The 17,150-nt window shown below is 60.1% G+C and overlaps 1 protein-coding gene across 10 annotated transcripts; it reads right to left on the bottom strand.

The window, feature by feature from the left end:
• Positions 1 to 1,361: 1,361 nt before the first annotated feature.
• On the bottom strand, positions 1,362 to 16,840 carry UBTF (upstream binding transcription factor, RNA polymerase I). 10 transcript variants are annotated; one of them, XM_017833350.1, is made up of 22 exons: positions 16,016 to 16,148; positions 15,161 to 15,295; positions 11,944 to 12,119; positions 11,585 to 11,668; positions 10,421 to 10,576; positions 9,630 to 9,694; positions 8,908 to 9,037; positions 8,312 to 8,422; positions 7,893 to 8,026; positions 7,372 to 7,513; positions 7,029 to 7,070; positions 6,161 to 6,274; positions 5,849 to 6,004; positions 5,288 to 5,443; positions 5,010 to 5,120; positions 4,835 to 4,923; positions 4,493 to 4,682; positions 4,191 to 4,238; positions 3,874 to 3,942; positions 3,339 to 3,485; positions 2,849 to 2,968; positions 1,362 to 2,449 (listed from the first exon to the last, which is right to left on the bottom strand). In XM_017833350.1, the coding sequence occupies exons 2-22, from the start codon at positions 15,216 to 15,218 to the stop codon at positions 2,336 to 2,338; spliced, it is 2,412 nt and encodes an 803-aa protein (XP_017688839.1). In that variant the 5' UTR covers positions 15,219 to 15,295; positions 16,016 to 16,148; the 3' UTR covers positions 1,362 to 2,335. The 10 variants fall into 10 exon arrangements, with proteins under 10 accessions (XP_017688839.1, XP_017688840.1, XP_017688841.1 ...); XM_017833351.1 differs by having other exon boundaries at positions 8,917 to 9,037; positions 16,016 to 16,147; XM_017833348.1 differs by lacking the exon at positions 16,016 to 16,148 and adding an exon at positions 16,741 to 16,840 and having other exon boundaries at positions 2,336 to 2,449.
• Positions 16,841 to 17,150: the final 310 nt, after the last annotated feature.

Genomic DNA, 17,150 nt, shown 5'->3' with positions numbered 1-17,150 from the left:
AATGCACTCAGGAATTCTCTTGCAGCGCAAACACCTTCTCCCCCCACCCCCTCCCCAAATTTGTCGGCGCTGTAAGAATTTTTCTTTTTTATTATTTAATTTTTTTTTACCTTTTTTTTTCTTATTTTTTTTTTAAACAGAAAAAAAGAGGGGGGGGAAAGGGGGGGTAATTTTTTTTTTGTCTTTTTTTTTGTACTAAAAACACATCCACTGAAACACGACGGTGCTGGGTACATTCAGCAGAAAAAAAGGGATGGCGGGGTTCCCCTTAGGGGATTTCAGGGGGGGGAAGGGGGATTAAAAATTGGGAAGAAAATGAAAGGAAAATCCCAAATGGATTGGGGAAGGGGAGGAGGAGACAGAGGGATGGACAGACAGACATTATGGAGGAGGGGGACACCATCTGGGTTCTCTTCGGGCCCCGGTCCCGGGGGGGACACAGGGGGATTGTCCGTGCGGGAGCACCCGGGTTCACCCCCACCCCCACCAGGTTTGGGGTCGTTTGCCCAAAATGGTGGTTTTTCAGCCCCATTTGAGGCCGGGATAAGGGGTGATGCCCCCCCCGCCACCCCCAAGTCTTCAGGGGGATTTGGGGTGCTGAGAGCAGCAAACCTGGGAGGGGGTTAGAGATGGGAGGGGAGGGACCCCCCTCAAAACCCCAAACCTGCAGCTTGACCCCCCCCTCAGCCCCCACTGCGATTTGAGTGAAGAGAAAAATGGCCAAGTTATAGCCCAGGGGAGAAAAAGCCCCCCCTGGCCCCCCCCTCCTCAGCTGGGAGGGGGGCAGTGCCCTCTGTCCCCTTCCCTGGGGCCCCCCAAATCCTGTCCCACCCCCAACTCGTCTCCGGGGTCAGGATGGGAGGGGGCAGAAAGAACCAACCTTGTGCCCCCCCCCAGTATAGTGGGGGTCCCCAGTGGCACTGGGTGGGGGTTTTTTTTTGAGGGGGCGTGGGGTGGGGGGACAGGAACCCTGCAGGGAGGTGCCGTGGGATTGCTGGTGCTTGTGTCTGCTTAAAAAAAGGGGGGGACCCCTGACAGGCCCCCCCCCAATGCACCCACCCCGGTCCCCGCGGCCCCATCCCCCTCCCAGGGAGGGGGGCATTGACCCCCCCAAAATAAACCCAAACCACACCAATATTTACAGCATGGCCCGAGGGGCATGAAACCTCCACGGTGGGGGGGACAAACTGGGGATAACTGGGGGTAAACTGGGGCAAGGGGAGTGCTGGTGTCACACCCCCCCCCCCCAAGGATTTGGGGTGAAGGGAGAGGAGCAGCTTCACTGGAGGTGGAGGGGAAAACGGGGGAAGGGAGGGGAAGGAAAACGGGTGGAAAGGGGGGGGGAAATGAAAAATAAAAGATGGATCTTTCTCGTTTTATAAAAAGGAAAAAAAAAAACAAACAAAAAAATAAAATAAAATACAACGGCACAACAACCACCGACAACAGAGCGGGGGGGACCCCGCGCCCCCCCCTTGGTCACGCTGAGCCCCCGGGTGCCCCCCACCCTGGCACACACTCGCACGCTCGCACACACACTCTCCCCTCCCTTCAACCTCCCCCCCCCATCCCACCCCCCACCAAATCGGGGCCGTGCCGGGGCAGGGGGGTGGGCACGGTCCGGGCCGTGGCCGGCGTTCCCAAGTGCCGTGGATGCAGAGTTCCCGGGCAGCTCCCGGTGCAGCTTCCAGACTGTACAAGGGGGGGATTTTTGGGGGGGAGGAGGGGTGCACAGAGGGGTGGGGGAGGTTGCAAAAGGAGACATTGTCCCATCGGCTGAGTCCTGAGCGCCTCGGCTCGTGCTCCGCGCCCGCTGCCGGAGGGGCTGCGCGGGGAGGGGGGGATATTTTTTTTCTCCGTTTCTGGGTTTTTTAATTAAAAAAAAAGGTGTGTTGGGGGAGGGGGGGGTGCTGTTGTTTGTTTCTTTTTTTTTGTTTTGTGTTTTTTTGTTTTCCTGTGTGTTTTTCTTCTCTTTCTATAAAGTCCGGAGCTGGTAGCGAAGGGGTGATGGGGGTAGGGATGCCCCCCTCCCCGAAAAGAATGAAATTTAAAAAAAAAATAAATCACTTCCCCCCGGGAGTAAAGCGGGGGGGAGGGATGGGGGGCCCCCTCCTTGCCCCCCAGCCGGGGGGGGCAGCCCCCTGATCCCCCTCCGTAGTGTGAGCTTGGTGGAGGGGTCCCCCCGACCCCTGTTCCTCGTGTTGGGGGTCCCACGGGGGGGCTGTGTCTCGCCCAGGGGGTCAGGAGGAAGCAGAGGAAGGATTTTGGGGGGCTGCGAGTGGGATTTGGGACCGAAACCAAGAAACCAAACGACGTTACGAAGAGCTTGGCCGGATCAGTTGGAGTCGGAGTCGGAGGAGTCCCCCGAGGAGGAGGAGGAACTGCTGCTGCCCTCTGAGTCGTTGTCATCCTCATCCTCATCATCCTCATCTTCGTCATCCTCATCGTTCTGGGAGGGTGATGGCAGAGAGGACGGGGGGGGGTCAGGGCAAGGTTTACCCATCGTCACCCCTTTGCCCTCCCCGCTGCAGCACAGGGGGGTCCCCACAGAGCGCGGGGGTGCAACCCCATCCCTCCCACCGCTGTCCCTCGGGGACTCGGGGGGGTGGAGGAGGGGGGACGCCGGGCAGGAGTCAGGAGTGTGTTTGCAAGGGCTCAGCTCAGGGATGCCGGGCGGGGGGGACGTGCCGGAGCAGCGCGCGGGGGTCCTGCCCTCACCTCTGCCACTGCCTCGCTACACGATCCGAGGGAGGGTACCCGACCCGCCTCGTGCCTCAGTTTCCCCCCTCTAAAGCCAGGGAAGGAAGAGGCGTGAGCTGAGACCAGCGAGGGGGTGGAAACACCTCACCTGTCCGGTGGCGAGCACAAGGCACGGACACGGTTTCTGGCCCCAGCGCCATCCAGCATACTCTGATTTCAGTTGCACCGGTGTAAAGCTTTGACTCTGGTGACTTACTCGGCATTCACACTGGCGCAAACGGAGCCGAGACCAGACTCAGTATCTCCACCAGGAAAAAGACAGGAGATTTTTCTCTGCTCACTGGGGGCTCTGCACATCCCCCCCGCACCTCTACGTCCCGAGGCTGCTCCTGACTACGCCCCGCGGCTGCTCCTCGCGCCCTCCCCGGGAACATGGGGGGGATCCCATTCCCCTTCGCCTCCCTGTGTCCCCCCCTGCTTCCCGGGAGCTGCTCCACCACAGTTCTATCTGAGCCTGGCTGCAGAGGCCCCCCGGCCCCGGATGAGGGTGAGGGGGGCAGAGTGAGTGCAATGGGAACGTTGGGGGGCCCCAGCGGCCCCACCGCCCTCCCCGTGCCCTCCCCGTGCTGCAGCCTCACCTCGTCCCCGTCCTCGCTCTCCTCCTCACTGCTGGACTCCGAGGAGTCGCCGCCTTCCTCCGACGAGTCGCCGTTGTCGTCATCGTCATCCTCGTCTTCGTCGTCGTCTTCCTCCTCCTCTTCCTCCTCGTCGTCATCCTCTGACTCCTGAGAGAGGGGGTTGGTGTGGGTGGGTGCCCCGGGACACCCGAACCCACGGGTGCAGCACCCACCCCGTCCTTGGCCATCAGCCTTTGGGTTCCTCCATCCACTGAGCAGGATCAGGTGACTCCCCACCCCACACCTTGATGGAGGCCTTTCCCCATTTATGCTGCAAATGGCCCCAAAAAGGCTCCCTGAACAGGTGCCAGGGGATAAAATCCATCCTGAATGGGTAGTAAGCAGGGATTTGGGGAGGTCCTGTGGTTTATGATCTCAAGGAGAGGGCAGGCAGCTGGAAGCACCAGGGATGCCTTGAACAAGCAATGTGGGTCCCCACAGACATGTTCCCCAGGGAGGGGGCATCGAGTGTCCCCATGTGGCTGTTGTGACTCACCGACTTGGACTGCATCGTTGGCTTCATCTTGGGGTTGGGACCCCGGATCTTCCCTATGCTCTTGCGTTTCTGCAGCGAGGGGGGACAAAACAAAACCATTTAGGGCTCAAGCTCTCCTCCTTCCCAGTGCCCAGCCCAGAGAAAATCCCACTGCGGAGCTGCCACAGGGGTGAATCCCCCTTGGAGGGGCTCTCAGAATGTGACACATCCAAACCTCATCCAGGGCTGACCCCAGCCTGGCCCCAGGCCCTTGGGACACCCAGTACACCCCCAAACCCCCAAGACAACCCCCCCAGCAGTGCCACACAGATACTCACATTGGAAATGTGTTCCTTGTAGGCAGCCCGCTCCTGGGGCGAGAGGCTCTGCAGGGACAAGACACAGTCAGGGATGGGCAGACACCAAATGGAATGGGGGATGGAGCAGGGAAGGGCTCTAGCACAGGGCACACCCTCCTCGTATATATACATTTTTATCCTTTTAAGTTACAAAATGTCAAAAAAGGGCCTGGAGATGGTGGTTCCCGTCAGGAAGGGTTTGAGCAGAGACCATGCCAAGCATCATCCCCAAAATCAGCGGATCCCAGAGCCCCCCACTGGGCATCAGGCCCAGCACTTACCTTGAGCCAGATGTCGAGGTGCACCTTGTACTGTTTCTGCTGCTCCTCTGCCAGTTTTTTGTAGTGGTCCTTCTGGCCCTGGGAGATGCGCTGCCAGCGGCTGCCGATCTCCACCATCCGCTCCTTCAGCGGGAGGTGGTTCAGCTCCCCGTTGGACAGCAGTTCCTGGGAGAACTTCTGGTAACCATTCCTGCAGGGGTGAGCACGGGGACCGGATTGGGACAAACGGCCCAGGCGTCCATAATCCTCCTCCACCCAGCCCACCCTCCCTCCTCTTGCAGCTGCTCCAGGCTCGTCCCACCAGCACAGCCAGACCCAGTTTTTTGGATCCCTGGTACTCACATGGGGGGTTTCTTCGGCTCTCCCTGGAATTTCATTTTCTTGGTGGAGTTGGTGGAGCACGGAGGGGCCCGCATCTCGCTCAGCTCCCTCTGAGCCAGAGGAGAGAGAGGGGTCAGGGAGAGGGGCAGCATCAGCCACTGGACACAGTGAGGGGCGGGACAGGGCAGGGACCCACCTCGTATCGCTTCTGATCCTCCGCCGCTTTCTTGATCCACATCAGCTTCTCCTTCTTCTCCATGTTGTTCCAAGTGGCCTCCATGGCCTTCAGCGCTTTGCCCCGGTCGTTCTGTACCACAGAACCACCACGATGGTGGTTTTAGATGCACTCAAAATGCCCAGGACACTCCACCCCATTACCCCGCCTTCCCCACAGCTCCCAACCCAAACCCAGGTGTGAAAGCCAGGGAGAAGGTACATGGTAATTCCTGCTGGTGGGAGTGATGATCCCCTCACCTTAAAACGAGCCAGGTAGTCCCCGATGACGCTCTGTTGCCAGATCTCCTCGGCTGTTTTGGGAGACTCGGGCAGTTTCCCGCGCTCCTCTTTATCTGAGCCGTGTTTCTTCTCTGACTGCGCCTTCATCGCCGCCTCCCGCGCTTTGTACTTGGCCTGGGAGGGGGGCACAGCAGGGGGTGAAGGTGGGCACAGCCCCCAAACACCAGGACGATGCAGCTCCCCCCAGCACTGTTCCCACGGTAGCACTGACAGCCCCCACCACGCCCAATGCTGTCTCCAGACTCCCCCCCACCAGGAAAACCATTAAGCCTTAAAACTGAGGCTCAAGGATGCTCTGACATTTAAGCTGGTGGGTTTTGACCCCCCAGGTGATGAGAGGGAGGGGGCACAGCTGGCAGTGCCCATCAGTGCTGACACCAGTGCCTGGGTGATGCTGTGTTGCTCCGGGGGATAACTGTGCCCCTTGGAGCAGGACAAGGACAGGAGCATCTCCGGAGGTGCCCAAGGGAGCAGAGATGGGGATAGGGGAGGAGGAGGGGGGTCAGGGATGGTACCAACCTTCTTCTTCTCTGAGAGGTCGTTCCACATGCGGGCCAGGAGCCGGGTCAGCTCGCTCTCCGACAGCTCCGGCCGCTCCTCCTGCAGCTGCTTCCGCTTCTCCTCCGAGAAGATGAACATGGCAGAGATGGGTCGTTTGGGCTTCTCGGAGCTGGCCTGAGGGGGGGACACGGGGCCGTGAGGGGGGGCGAGCCCATGGAGGGACCAAAGAATCCAGGAATGAAGCTCTCAAAGCCCCCCCCCCCGAGATGCCACAACCCCACCCCACACGTCTGGCACGTGCTGCCCCATCCCTCCCGGTGCTGCTCCCACCTTGCCGGTCTCCGGTGAGGATTTTTTGGATGCGGGACTCGTCGCCCCTTTCCGGTTGCCGCCCAGCATCTTCTCCTCGCCCAGCACCCGCTGCTGCTCCTCCTCGGGCAGGCTCTGGGTGGCACAGGGGGAGGGACATTGTTAGGACAGCCCAACGCTAATGAGGTCTTGAGGCAATGAGGGAATAGGGGCACTGGTCCAGACAGCACCAGCATCAGGCACTGCACGTGTACGGGCTGGGGGTCCCTATGCTGTCAGCTCCTTGCCACTCAACATCCCTCTCCCCTGGCTCTGTCCCCTTCCTGGCTCAGCCTCATCTGCTGTTTCTTGGTGAAAGCAGGGGGGCAGGTGCCCAGATTCAGGCACACCCCTGGGTTTTCCACCCCCTGCCTCTGCAGCCGCAGCCGGGGCCGCGTCACGTCCGCCCAGGGGACGGGGACGATGCTGGGGTGGCCTCGGTGTGGCTCCCCCGCCTACGCCCCAGTGAGGGAAGGAAGTGAGAGGCTTTGCAGCCACAGCCACTGAGCACTCCTCTCCTCCAGCTCCAGCCCTCTGCTCACCCCAGCTCCCCTCCTGAACTGGGTGGCACAGCACCCTCTCCTCCAGCTCCAGCCCTCTGCTCACCCCACCTCCCCTTCCAGCACCCTCCACCTCCCAGTGCCCAACTGGAAGTCACTGGGTCGGGCATTAGGATGATGGAAGGTCAAGACTATGTGCAACCATCTGCACAGCACCCATGGGCAAGTCCAGCCATGTTCTGGGGGAGCAGAGGGCAGCCCCTCACATCATAGCCCCTGGGCAGGGTTTTCCCCCCTTCCAGATTTGGGACCTCCAGCACCCGCTGGCCGAGCACTCCCACATCACTCACCTCCAGGAAGCGGAGCAGCTCGATCTCGTAGTCTTTCTTTTTCTGGAAGGAGACGTGGGGTTACATAGAGATCCCTCGCCCCATCCCTGCCTCCTGCAGCCCCCAACCCAGCCTCAATCCCTTGGGAATCTCATGCTCCACCAGACCCACACATGGACTGGGAGACAGGATCAAAGAAGGTGACCAAGGACCTCAGGGGGGAATTGGTGGTGCAGACAAGAACAGGGACTGAGGAAGAGTGAGGGGCGTGTTTCCAGGGAGATTTGTAGCCCCGGTTCTCCCATTCTATTGCTCCCTCCCCATACCTGCCTGTCCCTCTACCTGTCCATCCTTGGCCACTCACCTGGTCGCACTTTTTGTGGTATGCATCCTTTTCCTTCTGGGAGAGCAGCTTCCACTGCTGGCTGCACAGCACCATCCGCTCGGTGCTGGGCACGTCTTTCATGTTGGCCATCAGCTCTGCACAGTACAGGGAGTAGCTATTCCTGAAAAACCCACGGAGGGACCCAGCATTAGGGACAACCTGCCCCTGCAGGCTGGAAAAACCCTCTAAGATCACTGATGTGACCAATTAACTAACATTGCCAAGCCCAGCACTAAACCATGTCCCTAAGTGCCACATTCACATTCTTCCAGGGATGGCAACTCTACCACTGCCCTGGGCAGCCTGTTCCCATGCCTGACCACCCTTTCCACAAAGAAATTTGTCCTGAAATGCCATCTAAAGCTCCCGTGCCTGTGGCCCCAGAAACGATTTGGGCTCCTCAAGCCAAGCAGAGCCCCATTTCCCTCATCAGCAAGAACCAGTGTCCGCAGAGGCGGCGCAGAGCTGGACACCACGGCGTGGAGAGGGACAGCACTCACGGAGGTGGCTTCGTGGGTCGTCCGTCAAACTTGTCCTTGAGCTGCCGCTCGGCCTTGGTGAGGGTGGAGCGGGTGATTCCCTCCTCGCTGATGTTCAGCTCCGGGTGCTTCTGGATGTAGTCCCGCATGATCTCCTGCGGAGGACGGAGAGCGGTCAGAGGGGCTGCCATCCCCGCCTGCCCGGGGGCCGGAGGAGGAGGAGAGAGAAGCCAACCATCGCCCTAGTCCTCTCCCTGGGGCTGCTGCTCCCTTCCTCGCACATGGCTGGAGTAGGCAGGGCTCAGACTCACTAGGGACCTGCCGGGACCTGCCTGAATCCCCACGCTGGCTATCGGGAGAGGCTGGCTGTGTGTGGCCACGTTGACTTGGAGTGAATGTTGGGGCGAGTGTGGAGGGGACGGGGTGAGGCTGCTCCCTACCTCGTACTCCTTCCGCTGTTCCAGGGCCTTATGAATCCATTTCAGCCTCTTTTTATCCGAGAGTTGAGACCACTGCTTGCCCAGCGACTCTTTCACCTCCTTCGTGGTGGCCTGAAAACCCAAAGCCAGAGGTGAGGGCAGAGGGGTAAAATCCAAAATCAAAAAAAAAAAGGAAAAAAAAAAGAAAAAAAAAGAGGAATAAAAAAATATGAAAAAAATGACAAAAAATAGCGTGGCCTGGTGGGGCCTGACGGCCGTGGGGCCGTGGGGGGCTGCGAGCCGAGCTCACGGCCGGGGAAGGGGGTGCGTGGGAGTGGGGGGCATGGCCAGAGGTGGATGTTTGTGCTGGAATTCCTTCCTGCCCTGACTCAGGCTGTGGTCACCCCTTCCTGGCAAAAAGTGTTGGGGGGGCTGTACCCCCGAGCCTCTTCCAGATGTGCAGAGCCCCTTCTTACCTCTGTCCAGGCTGCTGGGAGCTTCCTGTGGTGTCCTCCAGCCCATCCCCCCCTAAAATGCTTCTCTCCCTTCCCCCTCCTCTCCCCCAGCAGCGGGTCCAGGACCCCCCGACACTCACACTCGCACTCACTCCCACCCACCGTACTCACATCTGGACGCACTTTCAAGTAGATCTTCTTCTCGTGGTTGTACCACAGCTGCTGGGGGGTCTTGGGTTTTTCGGGGACGTCGGATTTCTTGGCGTTCTGGATGAGATCCGGGTGGTCTTCCCTTTACCAGGCAGGGAGGTGGGGAAGGGAGAGCGTCAGGGAGGTGGCAGGGGGAAGGAGAGCACCCCTAAACCTCCCTGCTAAGGGGCGACTGTCACTGCAGGGCTGAGCTTCCATGGGCTCAGGTACTGCGGGGTCCCCAAAAAGAGCAGGAGGGGCTGAGGAGAGATTTGAGTCTGTCCCTCCCTGGGGAGCATGAGCTACGTACACCCCCAGGCTCAGCTGCATCCCTGGAGCAGCAGCAGCGAACAGCAGGATCCACTTGGATCACAGCCACCACGTTAAAAGGGAAGGGTCTTGAGGATCAGGGTGGTAACTTCAGCTTTTATCAGTGCTGGTGGAAGGGCTCCTGTCCCCCCCTCACAGACCCTGACCCCCAGAGCATGGCTGCTCCTCTGCTGTCCCCCTCATCCAGTCTCCCAGCCAGAGGGATTCTCTCAGACACCATTTCCTTGCTCTTTTTTTTTCTGCATTCCTTCTTCCCTTCAAGCCAAAATGCTCATCAGGGATTCCCCTGTGAGCTACATGCAGGAGGGGAGATTGGATCTGCCTGGAGGGGCCCAGGGAAATGGGGGGAGGCCCTGCCTGCTCACCTGAACCTCGCCAGGTTCCTCTCAAACTCCTGCTTCTCTCGCTGGAAGTCCTGGATGTATTTCATCTGGGGACACAAAGCCACCAGGGAGGTGGAGAGGGATGTCAGCACTGGGGAATGGGCAGGAAGATACATCCCTGTTGACCTGGCTGGGCATTCCACCACCCCCAAAGGGTCTTGAAGGCTCCCCAGCCCAGGGAATGATCCTGCAGCTCCCAGCAGAGGGTTTCCAGCCTGCCCAGGGATTCAGCAGCAGGATCTCTCCCCTCTTCCTGCATCCCAGCAGCCCTGGGAAAGAGGGCGCGGCAGGACTTTGTGCCTGGATTTTTCCTGGACACCCCAAAGTGAGAGTTGGGGCCTTCAAAACACCTGCCCAGGCTCTGGCACCTCCAGATGGGTAGATCTCTGCTCCCAGCATCTCCCAGAGCCTGTCCCTCCATGCCCTGGTCGGACAGGGCGGCACAGCCGGGTGTGTGACTTAACCCCAGCCTTAAACACGGATCCACCCAACGGCAAAGCCACCATCCAGGTCCGTCGGGAAAAGACGGACCGACGGACAGACCCAGCCAGCCTCCACCCCACAGATCCTGGGAACCAGGACAGGAAAAGCCAAGGAAGCCTTACAGGTCTGACAGGACTAAACGAACACCTCGTTTCTCCCGTCGAGAGCCGGATTAAGCCCTCGCCAGGCAGAAGTTTGGGCTCTGCTGGTTTGACTGGGAGGGCTGGGCAGAGCCCAGCATGCAGAGGCACATAGTGGGAAGGGGCTTGCTGACTACCCCCCAGCAATACCTTTTTCTTCTCGGGAAGCTCCTTGTATTTCTTGGACAGGATCTTGGTGAGATCCAGGTTGCTCATTTCGGGGTGAAGCTTGGCGTACTTGGCCCGCTTCTCCATGAAGAAGCGGAAATAGGGAGTCAGGGGCTTCTTGGGGAAGTCGGGGTGTTTCTGGGGAGACAGCAGAGTGGACACTGGGTATGGAGCCAGGCACAGCCAAACCCAGCGGCTCCCCCAGTCCTGGGGGGACCTGCCTTCATCCAGCCCTGCTGATGATCCAGCTCCCTGACACGGGAACAGCAGGCAATGAGGGGGAAACCACTGGGAACAAGGGCTCCACCAGGAACTACAGTATCCCAGGAGCAGCTTCTGGCCACCCAGAGCTGCCAGCACAGAGCAAGAGGGGAAACTGAAGCAGGAGGAAGGGATGGGACCCAACTCCCAGGGATGGAGCATCAGCTGCCCTGGGGCCACCTGGGGGAAAACATCACCCCGCCCAACCTGATGGGTCAGGAATAGGATGGCAGCTTCCATGAAGAAGCAGAAACAGGGAGTCAGGGGCTTCTTGGGAGATAGCAAAGTGGACACTGAGCACAGAGCCAGGGCACAGCCAAACCCACCAGCTCCTCCAGTACTGGGGGGACCTGCCTCCATCCAGCCCTGATGATGATCCAGCTCCCTGACACAGGAGGGGGAAACCACTGGGAAAAAGCGCTCCACCAGGAACTACAGTATCCCAGGGCTGGGAATCTCAGGAGCAGCCTCCAGCCATCCAGAGCAAGAGGGGAAGCTGAGGCAGGAGGAGCAGATGGGACCCAACTCCCAGGGATGGAGCATCAGCTGACCTGGGGCCGCCCGGTCGAGAGCACCACCCTTCCCGACCCGGCGGGGCCAGGAATAGGACGGCAGCTTCCCGGCCCCCCTGGAGCTAAACTTGGCTGCAGGCTGCCAGCAATACAGCTGCCCATATTAAATGTACCCGGGACTTGGCCCGGGCCCAGCGCCCGCAGCCTCCGGAGCCTTGGGCAGACGGACGCCGGGATTATGGGCAGTGAGGTGCCTGCAGGGGCTCCAGCGGTGGAGCCACACGGATCTGAGGTGCCACAGGGCTGACAGCCCCTTGTCCCAGGGAAGAGGGACATTGCCCTTTAGGGACTGAGCCTAATTCCTGCCCAATACCTTGAGCTTTTTGCCTTTGTAAGGGTTCTTCACGTGCTCTTCAGCATCCATAATGAGCTCTGTGAGGGTCCGGAACTTCCTCACCTGCGCGGGAATGAAGGGACACAGATGTGAATGGGGGACAGGGCAGATCCCTGGCATGGTAGAAACCCACCGGGTTTTATAATGCAACCCCCAAAAACGACCCTTCCCAGTCCCTCCAAGGGGGTCACAATGCTGACGGCAGTGGGATGGTGTCGGCACCAACAGCCGAGGGCTCCGGGAGCTGAACTTGAACGATTCCCACAGCCCTGGGGGGTCACCAGGACACTCACTCCCTGTCACAAAGCCCGGTTGGAGCCCCATGCAGCGTCAGTTACCTCGTTAGAGATCTCCATCCACTTCATCTTGCACATCTCCCCCGAGAAGTCCTTGAAAGCCACTTTTTCCCAGTCCAGGTGGGACTCGGTGGTTTTGAACTTGCTCCCGTCGTTGGAGGGCAGGTTATTCTTCATGCACTCCAGGAGGGTCAGCATGTCCTCCTGCGACCAGCGGTCTGAGCAGCGGAGAGACGGGATCAGCAGCAGCCAGGGGCAGGCAGCTTCCCTTCCCTTTCCTTCCATTTGCTTCCTTTCCCTTCCCTTCCCTTCCCGGCAGGACACCGGGACTACAGCTCCCGGCGTTCCGCTCCGGACCGCACGCCAGGACACGTAATCTCCACATGCTGCCTCTCGAGATTAAAGATCAAAGGGACGTGGCTGTTTCCATCACCCTCGAGCAACTCTCTACCGGGCCAAAACAATCCGGGCAAAGCGAGAAATTCCACTCGGCGCAAACCAGAGAGACTCGCTCATCCCAGAAAACCATCAGATAAGGGATGGCTCTGCTGCACGGGAGCAGAGGGCTATTTCCTACGCCCCGCGGAGCGAGATGGGAGCGATGAGCTCTCCGGCCAAGGAGGAAACAGGGAAAACCACTTTCTAAGTGGAAAAGATGTGTCTGGAGCAACGGGAAAACCGCAGCGTTGCTTCTCCCGCACCTCGGAGAGCTTTGCCATCACCTGGGCCCAGCTCCATGGTGACCTCTGCCAAGGTCAAAGCTCCCACACCACAAAGCGAGGGCAGGCAGAGCCCAGCACAGCCCCCCCGTCTCACAGGGGGTCCCTGACAGCGCAGGGGTGGTGGTTATGTCACCCCAACATCCCCCAAAATGCCAGGAGGAGCATCCCCAGCTCCCACAGGGACAAGCCACTGGGATGGTGGGATGGGCACACGGCAAAGCCGGAGGGCCTGGAGCAGCCATGAGGCCAGGACACGCAGTAGCACCATGCTGGGGCAGGCAGCAGGCAGGATATCCCAGCCCTGAATGCCTCACCCAGCCCCAACCTTGGGGCTGGCTTCCTTGCCAGGGGAATTCCTGACTGCTCTGAGCTTCCACGCCAGCTGGGGAGCACAACCCCGGGTGCTCTGCAAACATGGGTGGCTCTGGGAATGCAGCGGGCCCTGGGAGCGGAAGGAGAGGTCCCTGGGGATGTGGGGATGGGCTGGAGGAGGAGCAGAGCCCCGAGCCACTCGCCCACACAATCCCTGGCTGCCTCATCCCGGGATGGGCACTCGAGCTCTGGGGCTCTCCTGGTGTGGGACTGGCATTCCCCCGGTGTGGGACTGGCATTCCCTGCCCCACATCACTGATGGGTGAAGACTGGGAGATTTGGAGCTGCCTATGGGACATGGAGCATCCCAGCAAGATGGGGACAGTGGGACACAAGAGCATCCCAAAGAGGTGGGGACAGCACAGCAGGTCATGGATTTGAGTGGAGCACCGTTCCCTCCATCCTCAGGAATGAAACCAAGCTCCCAGAAATACCCAGCTGCAGACATTCCTCCAGCTGCAGCTCTCCCTCTGCTCAGACTCGATATGCAGGAAAACCACCTCCACGTCCTGCCCCTGCAGGGGTCTGGTGAAGGTCAACCCCCCACCTCATATCCCAAATCCAAGGGAGGGATGTTACAGGACATACAGGACCTGCAGCTGGTGCAGGGAGCGCAGCCAGGACCTGATCTCCCATCCCAATTTCCTTCCTGGACCTGCCAGGTTGCAGGGGGTCAAGGCAGAGAACAGTTTGGGATCTGGCTGGTCCCTTTAGTGATCTCATCAGGGATTAATTAGAGGGGGAAGATGGAAAGAGTCCCCTGGAAAGCAGGGAGACAGTGGCTTGGGATGTGTCTCCATATTCCCAACTTCATCCCAAAACATTATGAAGAGGGAAATGAGATGGGAAACCCACAGTGCCAGACGGGGATCAGAGCTGGGGTGGGCACCAATGCAGCCCCAAATTCTGTCTTCCTGTTTTTCCCATCCATTTTCCAGCTCCCCCCAGGCAAGGACCAATGAGGCAGAATGGGGCTGGGAAGTTGGTGCTGACTTTACTTGCAGAAATCAGGAGGAATTACCAAAAGCAGCACGGCCACAAAAATCCAGAGGGGAGGGAGAAGTGGACAAGGCCCCTCCAAACCTGCTCTCATCAAGCCCTGTGCCCCAGTTTTCCCCTTTCGACGCAGAAACACCCGGAGACCTTTGGCCCTGCGTGAACCTCCCACCGGCAGACAGCCAGAATAACCACATCCCACAGGAATACATAAAAAACAGCAGAAACATCCCAAAACCCTCACTGGCAGCAGAGTGGGGACAACAGAGACCCCACACTCAGGCCCCCATCCCTCTGTTCCCCCTCCCTCAGGCTAGGGTTTGTCAAAAAACACTGGAATTGCAGAGTTCACCCACCAGGATGAATGGGGTTGTCTGTGCCCTGGGACCAATTTATCCTGGCTCTCCTGGCACCGGCCGGGCCGGGTCTATATTAGGAAAGCTGCCCCGGTGTAATTAAATCCATCTAAAGTCCCGGAGAAGGACACGTGCTCCGGCCGGGTTCGCTCGAGGCAACAACCCGACTGCGGCATGGGAGGAAAATCGGGGGGACCCCGTGGGACGGAGGGGCTGGACCCCACTCGGGGGCCTTTGGGGGACCCGGGGAGTTTTTGGGGGAGGTGAAGTAGCAGAGCCCTACAAGCTGCCCTGAATAAACATCCTTCTTTTTTCCGTTGTTTTCCTGCCCCTTTTCCAATAAAAGCTGAAGCTCTGATGTCATCCCGGGGTCTGGAAGCCGGAGGCCCAAGGTAATGGCTCGGCTTTTAATGCAGCCCAGATGTGAGGGGGGAAGGTAGCACCTCTGTGCCAGGCCCCTCTTTCCCAAGCCCCCACAAAACTCTGGTGCCCAAAAAGAGCACCCCAATGCCAAGGGGCTGCCAGTGCACTGGAGCGTGTATCCGTGCGCTCACACACGTGTGTGCGTGTTCCCTGAGGCAGAGAGGGATCGGGAGGGGCAGATCCTCCCCCCTCCCTGATCTGCTGGCAGTTGGGATCATGGATCCTCCATCCCTCCTCCTCCTCCATCCCTCCTCCTCCTTCATCCCTCCTCCTCCTCCATCCCTCAGGGAAAAGGGGCGCCCGGAGGTTTTTTCATTGTTATTTTTAAACGTGGCAGTGATGTTCCCGTGGGAATGCCAGCGTGGTTGGGGGAGCTGCAGAGGGGCTCACCTTGGTTTTTGGGAGCTGTCATTTCCAAGTCTGCAGGGCACTCGGCTTCGCCGTTCATCCTCCACCTGCCTGTGCCCAGCACGGTCCCGCCGGCTCCCTCCTTGCCCGCTTCCCGAAATCACTCCCCGCTCGGCTCTGCAAGGAAAAGGAGACCCCTGCTAGGCATCCACCCCCACAATGGGGGAGGCCCCTGACTCCTGATAGGGAGTGGGGGGAACCTGACTCAGGCATCCATCCATTCCCCCCACGCCGAGATGAATGAGGTGCTGAGTTCCCCCCTGTGCATCCCTGAGAGGTTTGGGGGGGGATAAAGAGGGGGTGCAGGATCCCCGAAATCCTGGAGGGGCTATCCTGAATGGTGGCGTGATCCCCACACTGGTGGGGGGATGAGAAAAGGGGTGTGTGGGCAGGGAAGAAGGGCTCAGGGGGGTGTCCCCAAGGTGGCGGGCAGGATCCATGGGGGATCCCCACAGATCCTATGGGAGAAGGGTTCAGGGGGGCTCCCTAAGGAGGGGTGAGATCCATAGACCCAAGGTCAGGGGGATCTGAGCCAACAGGCATTCCAAAGAGGGATCTCCCAAGGGAGTTCACTTCCCCCCACAAAATGGGGGTTTCAAAGGAAGGGGCACCACAGATCCAATAAAATCCTCCCTGGAAGGGAGGCATGCTTGGAGAGGGGTCTCCCAGATCCAAGGGAGCTGGGGGGGGAATATTTGGGGAGTTCTGGGAGGCTTAGAAGTCTCCCAAGGGGGAGGACAAGCTGGGGGGGAAGGTATTTCAATGGAGAAGCTGTAGGGGAAGGATCCCCTCAGATCCCATTGGGACAAATCTTACAGCTCCATGGGGAAGGATTACCCAGGGAAGGGAGGGGAGCAGGTGAGAGGCCTCAGTGGGGAGACCCCAAAGCATGGAAGAAGGATGGAAGCTTGGGGGGATCCCCATGAGGAGGGACCCAAAGGGGGGAATCCCTGGAGGGCAGATCAGAAGCCTCAGAGGGGTCCCCCTGAGGGACAGGCCGCAGGCCCGGGGAGCAGGCCCAGGCCTGGGGGGAACTGGGCCGGGGCAGGATCCCAGGGGGAATCCAGGCTTGTGAGGGGATCCCAAGGGCAGGGGGGATCCGGGGGCTGCTGAGGGGAGACCAGGCCTTGTGTCTGAGGGAGAATCTCCCGGGGCAGCGGGAACGGCCCAGGGGTGCAGGACCCCCGGGCCCCAGGAGGGATTGGGGATCATCCTGGGAGAGATCAGCCCCCAGGAGGGGGAATCTGGGATCACCCGGGGGGGGTGCAGGCCCCACCAGGCCTGGGGGGGTGGGGGACCCCTGTGGGGGTCAGATCAGCCCCTGGGGGGGACAGATTTGGGACCACCTGAGGGAGATCAGCCTTGGGGGGTGGTTGGGGGATCCCCTGGGGGTGGATGTGAGGGGGTGCAGACCCCACCAGCTCCTGGGGTGGGGATTGGGCATCACCCGGGGGTGGCTGCGGGATCACCTCAGGGTGGAGGGGGGCTGGCAGACCCCACCAGCTCCTGGGGTGGGATTGGGGATCACCCAGGGGTGGATGTGTGGGGGGGTGAAGACCCACCTGCACCTGCGGTGGATGCGGGATCACCTGGGGGATGGATGTGGGATCACCTTGGGGGGGATGCGGGAGGGGTGCAGCCCCCACCTGCCCCCAGTACGGGATTGGGGATCACCAGCGGGTGGATGAGGGGGGGTGCAGACGCCACCAGCGTGGGATGGGGTATCACCCAGACCTGGATAAACCCTTAGGGACGGGGTGGGGGGAATCACTCCAGCCTTGGATCAACCCCCAGGGGGGCGGATCTAGGACCACCCCAGGGGCTGGCTGAAGGATCGCCGCGGGGGTGGGATCAAGCCCAACCCCCGGGGTGGGTGGGGTGCTGTAGCGTGAAACCGGGGATCTCCCGGGGGTGGGAAGCGGGGGCGGAGGGGAACATACATGGGGGGAGGGGGTGGCGAAGAGGGGGGGGT

Source organism: Lepidothrix coronata, unplaced genomic scaffold, assembly GCF_001604755.1.
Source record: "Lepidothrix coronata isolate B3197 unplaced genomic scaffold, Lepidothrix_coronata-1.0 Scaffold213, whole genome shotgun sequence".
Classification (NCBI taxonomy): domain Eukaryota; kingdom Metazoa; phylum Chordata; class Aves; order Passeriformes; family Pipridae; genus Lepidothrix; species Lepidothrix coronata.
Note: the sequence above shows the minus strand (reverse complement) of the source record. Positions and strands in the feature narration are given on the sequence as shown.